The 17,129-nt window shown below is 43.3% G+C and overlaps 1 protein-coding gene and 1 long non-coding RNA gene across 3 annotated transcripts in view; one reads left to right on the top strand and one right to left on the bottom strand.

Annotated features, from left to right (window-relative positions):
* The window catches only part of LOC122924437 (solute carrier family 2, facilitated glucose transporter member 11-like), a 33,793-nt gene extending 18,009 nt beyond the window's left edge, over positions 1–15,784 (top strand). For both annotated transcript variants that reach the window (XM_044275533.1, XM_044275534.1), the window contains 5 exons: positions 4,984–5,094; positions 5,211–5,312; positions 11,360–11,435; positions 11,952–12,079; positions 14,743–15,784. In XM_044275533.1, coding sequence (XP_044131468.1) covers positions 4,984–5,094; positions 5,211–5,312; positions 11,360–11,435; positions 11,952–12,079; positions 14,743–14,934 — 609 coding nt within the window. In that variant the 3' untranslated portion in view covers positions 14,935–15,784. The remainder of the gene's footprint in view (positions 1–4,983; positions 5,095–5,210; positions 5,313–11,359; positions 11,436–11,951; positions 12,080–14,742) is intronic.
* Positions 7,577–16,697, bottom strand: LOC122924439. The gene is made up of 3 exons (XR_006387401.1): positions 16,542–16,697; positions 14,718–14,884; positions 7,577–7,639 (listed from the first exon to the last, which is right to left on the bottom strand). It is a non-coding gene; the product is annotated as an uncharacterized LOC122924439 (long non-coding RNA).
* Between the last annotated feature and the right edge of the window lie 432 nt (positions 16,698–17,129).

Below are 17,129 nucleotides of genomic sequence, written 5' to 3'. Positions count from 1 at the left end.
ATGTAAAATGACACCCCAAAACACATTCCCCAACTTCTCCTGAGTACGGTGATACCAGATGTGTGACACTTTTTTGCAGCCTAGATGCGCAAAGGGGCCCAAATTCCTTTTAGGAGGGCATTTTTAGACATTTGGATCCCAGACTTCTTCTCACACTTTCGGGCCCCTAAAAAGCCAGGGCAGTATAAATACCCCACATGTGACCCCACTTTGGAAAGAAGACACCCCAAGGTATTCAATGAGGGGCCTGGCGAGTTCCTAGAATTTTTTTTTTTTTGCATAAGTTAGCGGATATTGATTTTTTTTTTGTTTTTTTCCTCACAAAGTCTCACTTTCCGCTAACTTAGGACAAAAATTTCAATCTTTCATGGACTCAATATGCCCCTCACGGAATACCTTGGGGTGTCTTCTTTCCGAAATGGGGTCACATGTGGGGTATTTATACTGCCCTGGCTTTTTAGGGGCCCTAATGCGTGAGAAGAAGTCTGGAATATAAATGTCTAAAAATGTTTACGCATTTGGATTCCGTGAGGGGTATGGTGCGTCCATGTGAGATTTTATTTTTTGACACAAGTTAGTGGAATATGAGACTTTGTAAGAAAAAACAAAAACAAACAAAAAAATTCCGCTAACTTGTGCCAAAAAAAATGTCTGAATGGAGCCTTACCAGGGCGGGGGGGGGGGGGGGGTGATCAATGACAGGGGGGTGATCAATGACAGGGGGGTGATCACCCATATAGACTCCCTGATCACCCCCCTGTCACTGATCACCCCCCCTGTAAGGCTCCATTCAGACATCCGCATGATTTTTTACGGATCCATGGATACATGTATCGGATCCACAGAACGCATGCGGACGTCTGAATGGAGCCTTACAGGGGGGTTATCAATGACAGGGGGTGATCAGGGTAATCAGGGTGATCACCCCCCTGTCACTGATCACCCCCCCTGTAAGGCTCCATTCAGACATCCGCATGATTTTTTACGGATCCATGGATACATGTATCGGATCCACAGAACGCATGCGGACGTCTGAATGGAGCCTTACAGGGGGGTTATCAATGACAGGGGGTGATCAGGGTAATCAGGGTGATCACCCCCCTGTCACTGATCACCCCCCCTGTAAAGCTCCATTCAGACATCCGCATGATTTTTTACGGATCCATGGATACATGTATCGGATCCACAGAACGCATGCGGACGTCTGAATGGAGCCTTACAGGGGGGTTATCAATGACAGGGGGTGATCAGGGTAATCAGGGTGATCACCCCCCTGTCACTGATCACCCCCCCTGTAAGGCTCCATTCAGACATCCGCATGATTTTTTACGGATCCATGGATACATGTATCGGATCCACAGAACGCATGCGGACGTCTGAATGGAGCCTTACAGGGGGGTTATCAATGACAGGGGGTGATCAGGGTAATCAGGGTGATCACCCCCCTGTCACTGATCACCCCCCCTGTAAAGCTCCATTCAGACATCCGCATGATTTTTTACGGATCCATGGATACATGTATCGGATCCACAGAACGCATGCGGACGTCTGAATGGAGCCTTACAAGGGGGTTATCAATGACAGGGGGTGATCAGGGTAATCAGGGTGATCACCCCCCTGTCACTGATCACCCCCCCTGTAAAGCTCCATTCAGACATCCGCATGATTTTTTACGGATCCATGGATACATGTATCGGATCCACAGAACGCATGCGGACGTCTGAATGGAGCCTTACAGGGGGGTTATCAATGACAGGGGGTGATCAGGGTAATCAGGGTGATCACCCCCCTGTCACTGATCACCCCCCCTGTAAGGCTCCATTCAGACATCCGCATGATTTTTTACGGATCCATGGATCGGATCCACAAAACGCATGCGGACGTCTGAATGGAGCCTTACAGGGGGGTTATCAATGACAGGGGGTGATCAGGGTAATCAGGGTGATCACCCCCCTGTCACTGATCACCCCCCCTGTAAGGCTCCATTCAGACATCCGCATGATTTTTTACGGATCCATGGATACATGTATCGGATCCACAAAACGCATGCGGACGTCTGAATGGAGCCTTACAGGGGGGTTATCAATGACAGGGGGTGATCAGGGTGATCACCCCCCTGTCACTGATCACCCCCCCTGTAAGGCTCCATTCAGACATCCGCATGATTTTTTACGGATCCATGGATACATGTATCGGATCCACAGAACGCATGCGGACGTCTGAATGGAGCCTTACAGGGGGGTTATCAATGACAGGGGGTGATCAGGGTAATCAGGGTGATCACCCCCCTGTCACTGATCACCCCCCCTGTAAAGCTCCATTCAGACATCCGCATGATTTTTTACGGATCCATGGATACATGTATCGGATCCACAGAACGCATGCGGACGTCTGAATGGAGCCTTACAGGGGGGTTATCAATGACAGGGGGTGATCAGGGTAATCACCCCCCTGTCACTGATCACCCCCCCTGTAAGGCTCCATTCAGACATCCGCATGATTTTTTACGGATCCATGGATACATGGATCGGATCCACAAAACGCATGCGGACGTCTGAATGGAGCCTTACAGGGGGGTTATCAATGACAGGGGGTGATCAGGGTAATCAGGGTGATCACCCCCCTGTCACTGATCACCCCCCCTGTAAGGCTCCATTCAGACATCCGCATGATTTTTTACGGATCCATGGATCGGATCCACAAAACGCATGCGGACGTCTGAATGGAGCCTTACAGGGGGGTTATCAATGACAGGGGGGTGATCAGGGAGTGTATATGGGTGATCACCCGCCTGTCATTGATCACCCCCTGTAAGGCTCCATTCAGACGTCCGCATGTGTTTTGCGGATCCGATCCATGTATCCGTAAAAATCATGCGGACGTCTGAATGGAGCCTTACAGGGAAGTGATCAATGACAGGGGGTGATCAGGGAGTGTATATGGGTGATCACCCGCCTGTCATTGATCACCCCCCTGTAAGGCTCCATTCAGACGTCCGTATGCTTTTTGCGGATCCGATCCATGTATCCGTGGATCCGTAAAAATCATACGGACGTCTGAACGGAGCCTGACAGGGGGGGTGATCAATGACAGGGCGGTGATCAATGACAGGGGGGTGATCAGGGAGTTTATATGGGGTGATCAGGGGTTTATAAGGGGTTAATAAGTGACGGGGGGGGGGGGGGTGTAGTGTAGTGTTTGGTGCGACTGTACTGACCTACCTGAGTCCTCTGGTGGTCGATCCTAACAAAAGGGACCACCAGAGGACCAGGTAGGAGGTATATTAGACGCTGTTATGAAAACAGCGTCTAATATACCTGTTAGGGGTTAAAAAATTCGGATCTCCAGCCTGCCAGCGAGCGATCGCCGCTGGCAGGCTGGAGATCCACTCGCTTACCTTCCGTTCCTGTGAGCGCGCGCGCCTGTGTGCGCGCGTTCACAGGAAATCTCGGCTCACGCGAGATGACGCCAATCGGCGTTAGCGTAGCCTGGGAGAGCCGCCGCGATGACGCCTTTCGGCGTTACAGTTGCGGCAAGCGGTTAAAGAAACTCCCCAGTTTATTATTATAGACACGATCAGAGTTGAGATGACTTCTAGGTATAGAGGAAAGCTAGTCAGTGTCCTCTTTTCCCCATGACCTAACTTCTCCAAGTTACCGCAGGGACTCCCATATTCAATAATCCGGTAGCATATTGCTGCTGTGTGAGCAGGTAATATTTTAATGTATCCGTACAGCCCAAAATAAATTTTACTGGTGGGCCCTAGGCACCCCAGTCCGACACTGGACCCACACCTATTGTATATGTTCTGCATCTTGCATTTTTTCACCTAGGTCTTGCCCTTTCAAGTCAATAGGTCAGTGAAACAAAATTCAACCCCACTGAAGTGCACTGAAGCTTGGTCCGTTTGTTACTGATGGTTGCTAGTAGATGCTGTTTGTCATTCTTCAGGTTTTTTGCATGTGCATGAAAACTGATGACATGAGTACATGAAATTAACAGATCAGAGAGAATTCTGAAGCAAATAGAGAAGAACAGTTTTTCAGTGGCAGAGTTTCAAATCGTTTGCTGCATGGATGCCCAAAATAAGGCCCAAATTTGGGTCTATTATAAATGTGGTGCATTGTATCCTAGTACACTGTAGGTTAAGACTGGTGTATAAAAATGACACATTTAAGATGTGTAAGCCACTGAATATTTTTGTTGTATCTTATCCTAATGTACTGTACTTAAAGGGGTTTTCCGAGATTTTTTTGCTGACTATCCTCTGCATGTGTCATCAGTATCTGATTAGTGGGAGTCTGACACCCGGGACCCCCTAATGATCAACTGTTTGAGAAGGCACCAGCACACTCAGTAGCGCCACAGCCTTGTTATGTGCTTGGTATCGCAGCTCAGCCCCATTGACTTCGCTGAGCAGTACCTAGGCCAAATGACTGATGAACGTGACATCACATAGTCTAGGGAGAGCTGGACAAGGACACTGCGCTACTGCGAGCGCCGCGGCCTTCTCAAACAGCTGATCGTCGGGGGTCTCAGGTGTCATAACCCCACAGATTAGATAAGTCTCTGGAAAATCCCTTTCAAGCAAATTACAGTATATTGGAATACGATGCTGCAAATGTATTCAGTGGCTCACACATCTTAAATGTGGGAAAATATGGCTTAGCATTGCCTGTCCGTGTGCAAGAAATTGAGATGCCCGTATATATAGTGTGCATGGTGCCCAATAAGGTAGGGCAATGTTAGTAATACAAAACTCTGATGACTCCTGGACACTTGGGAAGGTTCTCCCAAAAAAATAATTTAGGTTTAAAGACAATTATAGTTTTTTGCAGTTGTTGATGATAGGATAAAAAAAGCAAGAGTTTTTTCAAATGACGATTATTCCATTTATAAATGTCATCAGCACCTTACGTGTATACAGTTTTACATTCAGTATCTCTATCTGAAAATAACACTTCCTTTTTTTTCTAATGACAGGTTTACTTCTATGCGTATGACGTTTTCCAAAATGCAGGTATTCCAGCCAGTGAGGCCCCATACGTCTCTCTTGGAATCGGGATCATGGAAATTCTCACAACAGTGCTGTGTGTAAGTACTGGACTAATTTGGTTTCCACCCCATATTCATTCATGAACAAGACCCAGCTTTACTGGCACATGTAATTCCTTTTCATGCTTTTCAGTACCTTTACTGTATTTTTATAGGGCTTTCTCATTGATCGTCTGGGCAGAAAAACACTACTATGGGCGAACTATGTGATCTTGGCGTTAACATTGACCTTGCTCACTGCCACACTCTCTCTTCAGGTAAGAGCTATGCTGCTTAAATACACAAACAAATTATATGACCCCAAATAGTGTGTGGATAGGCGTATTATGGCACATATTTTATTTACATATAGTCCTTTTCGACCAAATATAGCCTTTTTTCCTATTGCTTATTGAATTAAAACTTAACTTTTATTATTTTCTATTTTAATATGTCTATTTAGTGAGGAAGTATTTAAAAGTATCAGTGGGTGGCACAGTTTCGGCACCATGACAAAATTATATTCAGCGTCCTGCTTTAAGTCTCTGTAGCAGGAGCTTAGATTAGTATACTGTGTCCGTGGCCACGTGCTGCCACCCACACTCTTAATCTCTCTATGCCCTGTATTCCAACATATGTTGGTGTTTTAGTTGATCTGTGCCCCTAACTGGTATTAAAATGCCTAACAGACACTGCCCATGGCATGTTTCATCGGCGTCTTCAGGGGATCGGGCAGTGCGTGAGTGTGCAGCTGCGGGACAATTTATAACCTAGCGTGCTGACATCATAAGGCTACTTCCACACTAGCGTTTTGGCTTTCCGTTTGTGAGATCCGTTCAGGGCTCTCAAAAGCGGTCCAAAAAGGATCAGTTTTGCCCTAATGCATTCTGAATGGAAAAGGGTCCGCTCAGAATGCATCAGTTTGCCTCCGTTCAGTCATAATTCCGCTCTGAAAGCGGACACCAAAACGCTGCCTGCAGCGTTTTGCTGTCCGCCTGATGAAGTGGAGCCAAACAGATCCATCCTGGCACACAATGTAAGTCAATGGGGATGGATCAGTTTTTGCTGACACAATATTGCACAATAGAAAACGGATCCGTCCCCCATTGACTTTCAATGGTGTTCAAGACGGATGCATTGTACTCGCCGAAGCGTCATGGAAGTCGGGCGCTGTATTTTCCTACATATATTTTGGGGCAGTCACATTTGATAACATATACCACACCTGTTGATTTACAATTTATACCAAATAAAAGACTATATAAATGGTAAATTAACAGGTGTGGTATATGTTATCAAATGTGACTGCCCCAAAATATATGTAGGAAAAACAATACAGGAATTAAAGGGTTTCTACCACTTGAATATCACATATTTGGTGTTCAGACACTAGCGATCTGCTAGTGTCTGTTCTTGCCTACAAGCTAATTATCACATTAATCCGGCCTGCCGATATCTCAAAAAAAGCACTTTTATCTTTATGCAAATGAGCCTCTAGGTGCTATGCAGGCGTTTTTCATAGCACCTAGAGGCTCCGTCTACCTTGCAGTTTGCCGCCCTGCGCCTCGCTCCAGCACGCCCATCTCTGCCTGTAATCGATCCTCCCCCTGCTTCAGCCTTCCGAAATCTCGCGCCTGCGCCGTCCGTCGCGGCAGTCGGAGGCATTCGGCGCAGGCGCAGTCCATGTCTGATCGCTCCGTGCTCAGACATTTCCACTGCGCCTGCGCCGATGTCATCGGCGCAGGCGCAGTGGAAATGTCTGAGCACGGAGCGGTCAGACATTGACTGCGCCTGCGCCGAATGCCTCCGAATGCCGCGACGGACGGCGCAGGCGCGAGATTTCGGAAGGCTGAAGCAGGGGGAGGATCGATTACAGGCAGAGATGGGCGTGCTGGAGCGAGGCGCAGGGCGGCAAACTGCAAGGTAGACGGAGCCTCTAGGTGCTATGAAAAACGCCTGCATAGCACCTAGAGGCTCATTTGCATAAAGATAAAAGTGCTTTTTTTGAGGTATCGGCAGGCCGGATTAATGTGATAATTAGCTTGTAGGCAAGAACAGACACTAGCGGATCGCTAGTGTCTGAACACCAAATATGTGATATTCAAGTGGTAGAAACCCTTTAAGAAGACGGATTTCTAGACACCTGAGCAGTATCAAGACAGAAGAGAATACTTCTATATCCAGACATATAAGATCTCAACATCAGGGAAACACCTTGAACCTCAAATTTTGGGGCATTACCAAAATTAAATCTGGTCCGAGACAAGGGAGTATTGACAAAAGACTATAACAGGAGGAGACAAGATGGTTTACCGTCTCAATAGTCTCGCTCCTCATGGCCTAAATGAATGCTTTACCTATTCATCCTTCCTGTAATAAGCTCATAGCAATATAAAGATACAAAATGTAAAGAAGAATTATCATTGAGGAAATAAATGGAAAAATGAATAGACGGGGACAGTTTTTTTCTAAAACAAAATGTATTTAGTTAATAAATCATTATACAGTACAAGTACCTAAATTCTAGAACTTTAAATTGACCTGGCAATATACAATGTTGATGGATGGTGTTGTTCTGTAGTATAATCTCTATTTAGTAATGATCCTATGAAAAAGAGAAGAAATGTGGATTTGAATGAGTATTAACAATAAACATAAAATAAATGCAATAAAAATTATCTGAAGCAAAAATCTACGAGAATATGATTTGTAATAATAAGATGACCTATATATATTCTGAGCTTCAAGAAGAATAGGAGAATATACTAACGGATGTGAATAATAAATAATTAATTCCTTTATTTCCAAAATAAATAAAGGAAAAATAAATTAGAGCAAATTACCACAGTGAATAAATTAACAAATTTGGTGACCCTCAAGAAGTACTCCATATACAGTGAGGAACAGAAGTATTTGAACACCCTGCGATTTTGTAAGTTCTCCCACTTAGAAATCATGGAGGGGTCTGAAATTCACATTGTAGGTGCATTCCCACTCTGAGAGACAGAATTTAAAAAATAATTTCAGGAAATCACATTGTATGATTTTTAAAGAATGTATTTGTCTTGCACTGCTGAACATAAGTATTTGAACACCTGAGAAACAGCAAGAATTTTGGCTCTCAAAGACCTGTTACTGTGCCTTTAAAAAGTCCACCTCTACTCCACTCATTAATCTAACTTAGTAGCACCTGTCTGAGCTCTTTAAAGACACCTGTCCACCCCACAGTCAGTCAGACGCCCACTACTACCATTTGCAAGACCAAAGAGCTGTCAAAAGACACGAGACAAAATTGTGGACCTCCACAAGGCTGGAAAAGGCTACGGCAATTGCCAAGCAGCTTGGTGAAAATAGATCAACTGTTGGAGCAATTGTTAGAAAATGGAAGAGGCTAAAGGCTCTCCAGCTGTTGCAAAACTCCCAGCATGCCCAGACTGCCTACAGCAGGGCATGGTGGGAGTTGTAGTTTTACAACAGCTGGAGAGACGCAGGTTGGCCATGCCTGGTTTATGACCTCTTAGTAGTTTAGAGATAAGGGTTTTTAGATGACCGGCACAAAGTAAAAAAGTACCAGTCACACAGTTAGAAAAACAGTTAACCCTTGGTGACAGAATGGCTCAATATTTTTAATAGAGGCCAATAAGGAAAATATGATTTTTACCCAAAAATGAATAAAATGCAATCATAAACATAAATTGCCTCCAAAAGTGTGTATAACCTTTAAACACCAAAGAGGGTATGTGAAGTGAATAACATTTTAGATTATATGATAATTTTTAGCTGTGACACCAGGGTGCTCTCTGTGTCGGGAGGATTCCCCATCTATTCAGCAGCTTCCATATATTTTGTCTTTATTGATTTGTTTAATGTAGTAATAAAGTTATAATATTTGTATCAATTGGACCAAAACTTTTCAGTTTTCTTTATGCTTGGAAGAGCCATGCTGCTGCCATCATGTGAATATCAATTTCATAAATCAGGCAGTGCACATTAAAAAGATAAGACTTCCAGTAATCTTTTATGTTACATTTCTTAGGCTACTTTCACACTTGCGTTCGGGGCTCCGCTTGTGAGTTCCGTTTGAAGGCTCTCACAAGCGGCCCCGAGCGGATCCGTCCAGCCCTAATGCATTCTGAGTGGATACGGATCCGCTCAGAATGCATCAGTCTGGCAGCGTTCAGCCCCTGCTCCGGTCAGCAGGCGGACACCTGAACGCTGCTTGCAGCGTTCGGGTGTCCGCCTGGCTGTGCGGAGGCAAACGGATCCGTCCAGACTTACAATGTAAGTCAATGGGGACGGATCCGTTTGAAGTTGACACAGTATGGCTCAATTTTCAAACGGATCCGTCCCCCATTGACTTTCAATGTAAAGTCAAAACGGATCCGTTTGCACTATCATGAACCAAAAAAAAAAAAAAAAAAAAAAATGTTAATTTTTTTTTTTTTTTTTTGTTCATGGTAATGCAAACGGATCCGTTCTGAACGGAGCCACCGTCTGCATTAATATGAGCGGATCCGTTCAGAACGGATCCGATCGAACGCTAGTGTGAAAGTAGCCATTTAAAGATGCGGAAAAGGGCAATTCATCTTATGCAACATTATACTATAGTATTTTACACTTTTTGTAAGAACACCATAGCAGAAACAGGAAAGGACAATGTTCTATATATACGGCATGCTCACATATTCCATTAGTGGTGGAACTGTATTACTATTACATCTGTGAAACTATACCAAATAAATTGGTGTTTTGGCATGATGTATCGCAACAGAAAGGAGCAGTTGTAGAAGCTTTCTTCAGGAAGCTTTCACATACGCCGCTTTTGATTTTATGTAATTTTTTAAGCCAAAATTAGGAATGAATTGCTTTGGCTTCAAAATCTGCATACAGATGGCATGTGTGAGAGCACCTGTAAAGCCCCATTCACATGGCGGGATTGGGTGCCAAAAATCTGCCGGCGGACGTGCAGAATCTGCCTTTCATTGTTTTCAATGTGGGGCTGCAGTTCAAATCCGTGATTGCTTGGAAAAAAAGGGCATGCACTTTCTTGATGTGATCACAGCTGTAAACCACAGCCTCATGAACAGCAGTACAGCCCTCTATTGAAAACAAGGGGAGGAGTCTTCACTGAAACAAGCAACCATTTTGGTGCAGAAGCCAAATTGTGCTGACAAAGCTGATGTGTGAATGGGCCTTTAACTCGAATAACACCTTTCGATGGAGTTTTTTTGGAGCCAAAGCCAAAAGTGGGTCCTAAAAAAAGAGTAAGTGTAAAAGGAAGATTGATGATAAGTCTTATTGTGTCTGCTCCTGTGTTTGACTCAACACACTACATGATTCCATGTAGATTCCAGCCTCTAAATATGTAAATGGTTTAAATATATTAATGGCATATTTTTTTAAATCAGTCCATGTATTCGGCTTCTAGTCTTAGTTCTTAACTTCTTCCTTTGTTTGGACTTTGCCGTTCACTTCGTTTAGAGAGGGAAGTGGATTAGTTATCGCATCACAGATTGCACTGATAAGGACACAGGCAGAGCTCCAAACAGTGCAAAGTATCATACTGAAAGCAAACACATTCCTAAATTCACATTAGTAAGTTACCAAATGCCATCTAACCATGTTTTTTTTAATCTGTGTCTGTATATGCATATACAGTGAGATTAACTCCACTACAGGATCAGACACACAGGCCCATATTTACTACTCCTAAAGATGGTGTACACTTAGACCGACTGTGTAGACCTGCATCTGATTTATCACAGGGGCTCAGGCTGGATGATACATGTGGTACAGGGATAGACCCTTTTCTTTGACTCTATACCAACTACTGGTTGGCTTACGATGAGACTTCGAGATTTATATGCCAGAAGTGTAGTGTAGTTTTGATGCAAAATTGTGCATCTCTGGCCCTGTCCTTTCCAGCAAACTTAGGGCTATTTCTGTTAAGTCTTTCACCCTTGGCAAACATGTCAGAAGAAAGTATAGAAATCCTAGATGCAGCAAATTGGACCAGTTTTCTCCCCTTTTAGACAATTTTTTGCCGCAGACACATTAGTAAATCTGGGCCACAGTTTGTTTCTAGTTTACAATTTGAAGAGCCCACATATTTGCATATGAACTGTATAAATAAATCTGTAGGATTAAAAAAATAAATAAAGACTATTTACAAAGTTGCCCTATTTTCTATATTAATATTAATTAATATTAGCTAAAATTGGTTGTAAAGGTGGACGTATCCTGTTTATTCGAATAAATGCCAACTCCCTTCATATAGAAGATTTTTTCGATGTGCTGTTTACACAATACTTCTGTTTTCCTGCAGGATTTATACTCTTGGATGCCATATGGTTCTTGTATGTTGATCTTCATCTTTACATTGAGCTACGGCTTGGGACCAGGTCAGTAGAATAAATGCACCATTTTCGTCTGCATTCTTCTGCTCTTTAGAGGGAATCTGTCAGCGCCACCCCTTCTTCCCCCCAAAGTATAATAAGCAGTGAATAGTGTAAGTGAGTCTGATTAAATAATTTATATCTTCGCACTCACTTTCATTCTGACACTGAGCTCCTACAAACCAGCAATGAAATGCTTCGAGAGGACTCCTCTTTGAGTCCTCTCTACTATGTGCATTATGGGCACGGGAATCCTCTTATTGAATTTCAGAGTGTGAAGATAAAAATCACATAACCGGACTAGGCGTCACTTACTACATACACAGCTTATTCTAGTTTGGGTGGTGTTTCAGGGCTGACAGATTTCCTTTCACATGATAAAAATTAGTCTTATGTTATTGGGATATTATCTTCTGAAATATTATGGATAAAGTCAAGTGAAAAATAGCAAATTCATATTTTCATGTTTGTAAATGACTAAATTGTTAGTGATGGATATTGTTTTTAATATTTATTTTATAGGAGGAGTTACTTGTGTCCTGCCCACAGAGCTATTTGTTCAGTGCTACAGACCAGCTGCATATGCCATAACTGGAGCCCTCATTTGGCTGGGATTATTTGTGATAGGCTTGGCATTTCCTTTTGTTGAGGTAGGATCTTCAACACAGCAGGTGTAAACTACATGAGTTGCATAGAGAAATGAAGGCTCTGTCATGTTTAGCTGTTATTTTGGCCTACTCTGGTTTTCTAATCTAAAATTCACAGAGCACTTAGAATGATTGCTCGTTATGCTAAGTAGTGATGATTTAAAATGGCCACAAGCAACGTAGAATGTGAGCAGGATTGTTTTTTTCCACCTGCAGAGCTGCCTGGCGGAAGGGGGTGGCGGCTCACTAACCACGCTCCGGCACTTGCATGTACAACACATAGATGAGCGTTCCTGTCAGGCTGCTGAGCCATGATTACATATTATAGACAGGATTGCATCATTACCATTTATTGTAGAGCAGTCTAGTGAGGCCCTGTCGCTTCACCATTCTAGGCTGCTCTGCAGGTATCAGAAATGTATTAAGGGATTTGTGCCAGTTCTGTAGCATAAACAAATTTTCTTGCTTGAAAGTCAATTTTGAAAAAAGATGAGAAAAGTAAGCAGGGTTAACAAGGAGGGGCATGGTTCCATCGCTCCGACAAATGTATTATTACTTAAAGGCTATGGAACCTTCTCCAACTTTTTTTCTTTTGCCCATTGCATTTATAGTATGGAGAAAATGATTTCTCCAATTGACTGTTCCTTTTGAACAGCAAGCTGCTGTGTTCACTTTTGTAGAAATCCATCAGGTTTGATATCAGACGGGGAGCCTACAGCCCCTCACATCTGCTCTAGGGGGTGTGTCTCTAGTCTCTGTATATGCCTATGTATAAGGAACCAGTGCTGTCTTTCCCTAAAATGTGTAGGCACATGGTACATGATTATACTGGCATCAGCAGGCAGGAGATCTTCCCTCTGCTCCGACAGTGTAGGAGTCATTCTACAGCAGCACTCACTGACTGCTCTGCCGCCTCTGCACACTCCCACTACTTTCACTTTCTCATCAGACTGCAGAGGTGTGCAGGGAGGAAGGTATGTGCCTCTGTAAACTGATGCAGGGGAGGAGGCAAGGATGTGTAGACAGGTCAGGGGTGCAGTCATGGGGAGGTGGTGGAGCAGGGACAGAGCTGGTCGACCGGAGGCTATGTGTTTAATATCAGCAGCACAGACCAGAGGCATGGAGTAGGAGCCCTGTCTGTGAGGCTGGTAAGTAATGCAGCTGACAAGGGTCACCAGTTTTCTGTCCTACTGCTACTAATAGGTTACTCAATGATAAAGACACATCACACTTACAAAATCTGAGCTATTATGGGGGAGATTTATCAAAGCTCACTATCCTGGTCCTATGCAGGTCTAGGTAGAACCTGGTCAAGAGAGTGGGTTCTACATAAACCTGTAAGGGACCAGGGCTGTCTAACAGTGAGTAGGTGGAGTTATGCAAACCGAGAGAGTAGAGGAGTAGGGGAGCAAAGCTGAAGGGAACCCCCACAGAGCCAGAATTGAGAGTGTAGAAGAGTCTAGAAGAGTTGCTGTGTGTATAGAAAAGGTAGCTCAGTACAAAACACAGATATTTGTTCTACAGTAGTTAAAGGGGTTCTTCACTTTCATTTAACTGATGATCTATCCTCTGGATAGGTCATCAGCTTCTGATCGGCAGGGGTCCGACACCCAGGACCCCCGCCGATCAGCTGTTTGAGAAGGCAGCGGCGCTCCAGCAGCGCCACGGCCTTCTCACTGTTTACCGCCGGGCCGCCCGCCCACTGACGTCACGACTTGTATCAACTAGAGTGGGCGCGGCTAAGCTCCATTCAAGTGAACAGAGCTTAGCCGCGCCCACTCTAGTTGATACTAGTCGTGACGTCAGTGGGCGGGCGGCCCGGCGGTAAACAGTGAGAAGGCAGCAGCGCTGCTGGAGCGCCGCTGCCTTCTCAAACAGCTGATCGGCGGGGGTCCCGGGTGTCGGACCCCGGCCGATCAGAAGCTGATGATCTATCCAGAGGATAGATCATCAGTTAAATGAAAGTGAAGAACCCCTTTAAGTAAGATAAGTGTTTATTGGATTTTCATGCACAAAAGGTGCCCATAGCCTCAGATTTCAAGGGTCCGACAGCTGGGACCCTCATCTATCTTGAGAACAAGGACTTCCTGATTCCACTCTGTAAATGGAGTGGTAGTAGTCATAGCTGTTCAACTCTCTATTCCTTTATATGGGATTCATTGAGTGCTTTCTTACAAGGGTGGTTTGAGCATCAGAAAGCAGCAAACAAAATCTCTAATTTGTACAAAAATTCAAAAATGCAATTATTTGTCACCAGAAAACGAGTGCACAGGGCTTCATAAACCCCCACCATCACCACCACCATTCTATAGTAAACATTGTGAACATTATGCTAACCCTGTTGACTATTATTAAAGATTATTTTAAAACTTTTATTTTAGAAATGTCTCTAAGGTTAGCCACAAACTCTCACTATGGATGATACAACCAAAAGCAATATTTTGTGCTAGTAATTGGTAGATCTATCAGAAAAATGCATCACATGAAAGATTAATGTCATATATAAAAATGTGTGAGGTCTCTGGTACATTTATTAAATTGTTGCACTGTTAATGTAACTGTTTGTAGTCATAGACTAGCCAAACACTGAAGCCATACAAAAATAATACATGTGAAAAGATTCAGCCACACTAGAAGTTACATTACTGTACTCTGTTTTTCAATAGGAGGCATTGGGGACATTCTGCTTCATTTTCTTCTTGGTTTACTGCATCTCTGCGGCTATATTTTCCTTCTGGATACTACCAGAGACCAAGGATCGGAGTATGATGGAAATCCTGGAATCCTTTAGCAAGCTTAATTTTGGATCTAATAAAGACAAGGTCAACGAGAATAACGTTTTTTGTACTAGACTTTAATATAAAGAATAACTGCTGTTTCATTTTTTCCCATAAATCATTAGTACAAATGAAGATAAGAAACTTTATAATATCTTATTTCTTTTCGCCACTTATCAAACTCCTCTCTTGCTCCACGATTACCTCTTTCACACTGATCACTCACTCTGAATTCACTGCTAAAATGCATCTTCAGGCTGGGTTACCAGCTTACTGAGGGATCAGGTTTCAATTAGATCCTATTAAAGTCAATGGAAAGTGCAAGGATGAGGAGTGAGCTGCTGGAGGGAGGCACAGACACACAGAGATGCTGGTTAAGGCTGTAGTAGGTTTTCTGTCCCACCCAGTGCTGAATTTATAGCCACACTTCCCAGTTCTGATATATAATGTCCTCCATGCTGTTGCTGCTTCTGATGGTGTGCTAAAGAACAGAATTTCCTCTTATTTATATGTGTGCTGTGTATGGGAGACATCGAAGTACCTAGTCTCCACCTCTCCTGGTGAAAACTGCATATTTTGAAACAAAATCTCCCTACACGACAGTTACTCTTAAAGACTGGAAACACACTGGGGCACATTTATTAAGACAGTGTTTCAAACAACAGTCTTAAAAAAAAACAAAAAAAACATTGGAATACATTTTTCCAAATTTTTTAAAAGCGCATATCATAATATTAATAACCCTGTCTCAAAGGTTTGCATATTTATTTTTGCATTATTTGTGATTTTGTTTCCAGTTTTTTGTAGAAATTGTGACTTTACGCTAAACAACTGACACAAAGCTGTTGATAAATTATCCTTGTTGTGTGTGAATATATGTATTTATTGTTTAACCTCAGGACCATGAATTTCTAGAAAATAAAGCGTTAAGGAATTTTATTGTGGCTCCTGTTATTGGATGGCATAACCAGGCTTTTATAGTGTTGAAGCATTAACTAATTTTTAGGGCTAATGCATATGTTCATGTCATACAAATCCTGAATGTAATACCCAAAAAAATCTACAGATCCATACTCTAGACTCAGAAGTGAACTTCGTTTTTATTGTCACACACTTCTTGAAACTCTATGGTGCCAATGAGTACATTAAATGGCAGCTAACAGGTGGATTATGACATAATATGAAGCTGCCAATAGCCACAATTGCCACAAGTAAAAAAAAACTGTGAAAAAGTTGTTGCAGTAATCCTAATTATTCCACTATTATTTTTTCAAGTCATGAAAATAACCATACTCAGCCAATGTAGAATTAAGTCTTTCTGTACACCAATAAACAGCCAGCTAGAGCATATATTAACAAATGGCTATGTATATATAGAAGTAATTGGACAGCCACTCAGTTTTCTTGCCTCTGTACACCGTCACAATGGATTTGAACTCAAGCTATTGAAATGTGATTTTTTTTTTCCATCAAACCCCTAATCTTTGTGAGACCTCAGATCAGATCCACAATTTTCCTCAGGCCTCAGATCAGACCCCCAATATTTTTGAGATCTCAGATCAGACCCACAATCTTCATCAGACCCCCTATCTCCACCAGACTTCAGATAAGACCCCAAGCTTCATCAGACCCCAATCTTTGATAGGCCTCAGATCAGACAAAAAAAAAAAAGAAATAAAACACCTTACCTCTTCTGCTCTGGATGGGTCTGCCACTTGGAAGATCAAGCGCGCTCTTCCTGCAGCACTGCACTGTGACCTGATTTCACACAGCGTCAGGTCATAGTGCACGTCAGCGAGCACCATGTGCTTACTCTGTTAGGACACGGTACAGTGCCCGAAGAAGACCAGGGAGCGGGGAGTAATAATAGTGCTAGCAGTGCTACACTCACGGCTCCCCATACCTCCTGTGTATTAACGAGTGCTTCAATAAGATGCACTGCCATCTGCAGGCCTGCATTGGAATATAACAGTAAAAGGATTGGAAGCCTTGTACAGGATCTGGCCCTTTACTGCTAAGGAACGCCTTCCCCGATATCAGCAAAGCGAAGGCGTTCCTGCGCTAAAGTCTCTCTCTCACAAACACTGTATAATATGCTGTTAAAATATGAACACACTAACCAGCAGAGTGTGTATATTTAGTTATTATGTTTATTTGCCCACTTTTACATGATTAGCTTGGGGACAGGTGCAGTGTCGGACTGGGGTGCCTAGGGCCCACCAGTAAAACTGACTTCGGGGGCCCACCCTATATATGCAAATATTGAAAATTCTTTT

This window comes from Bufo gargarizans, chromosome 1 (assembly GCF_014858855.1).
Source record: "Bufo gargarizans isolate SCDJY-AF-19 chromosome 1, ASM1485885v1, whole genome shotgun sequence".
Classification (NCBI taxonomy): domain Eukaryota; kingdom Metazoa; phylum Chordata; class Amphibia; order Anura; family Bufonidae; genus Bufo; species Bufo gargarizans.
This window is presented reverse-complemented; position numbering and strand designations above follow the sequence as displayed.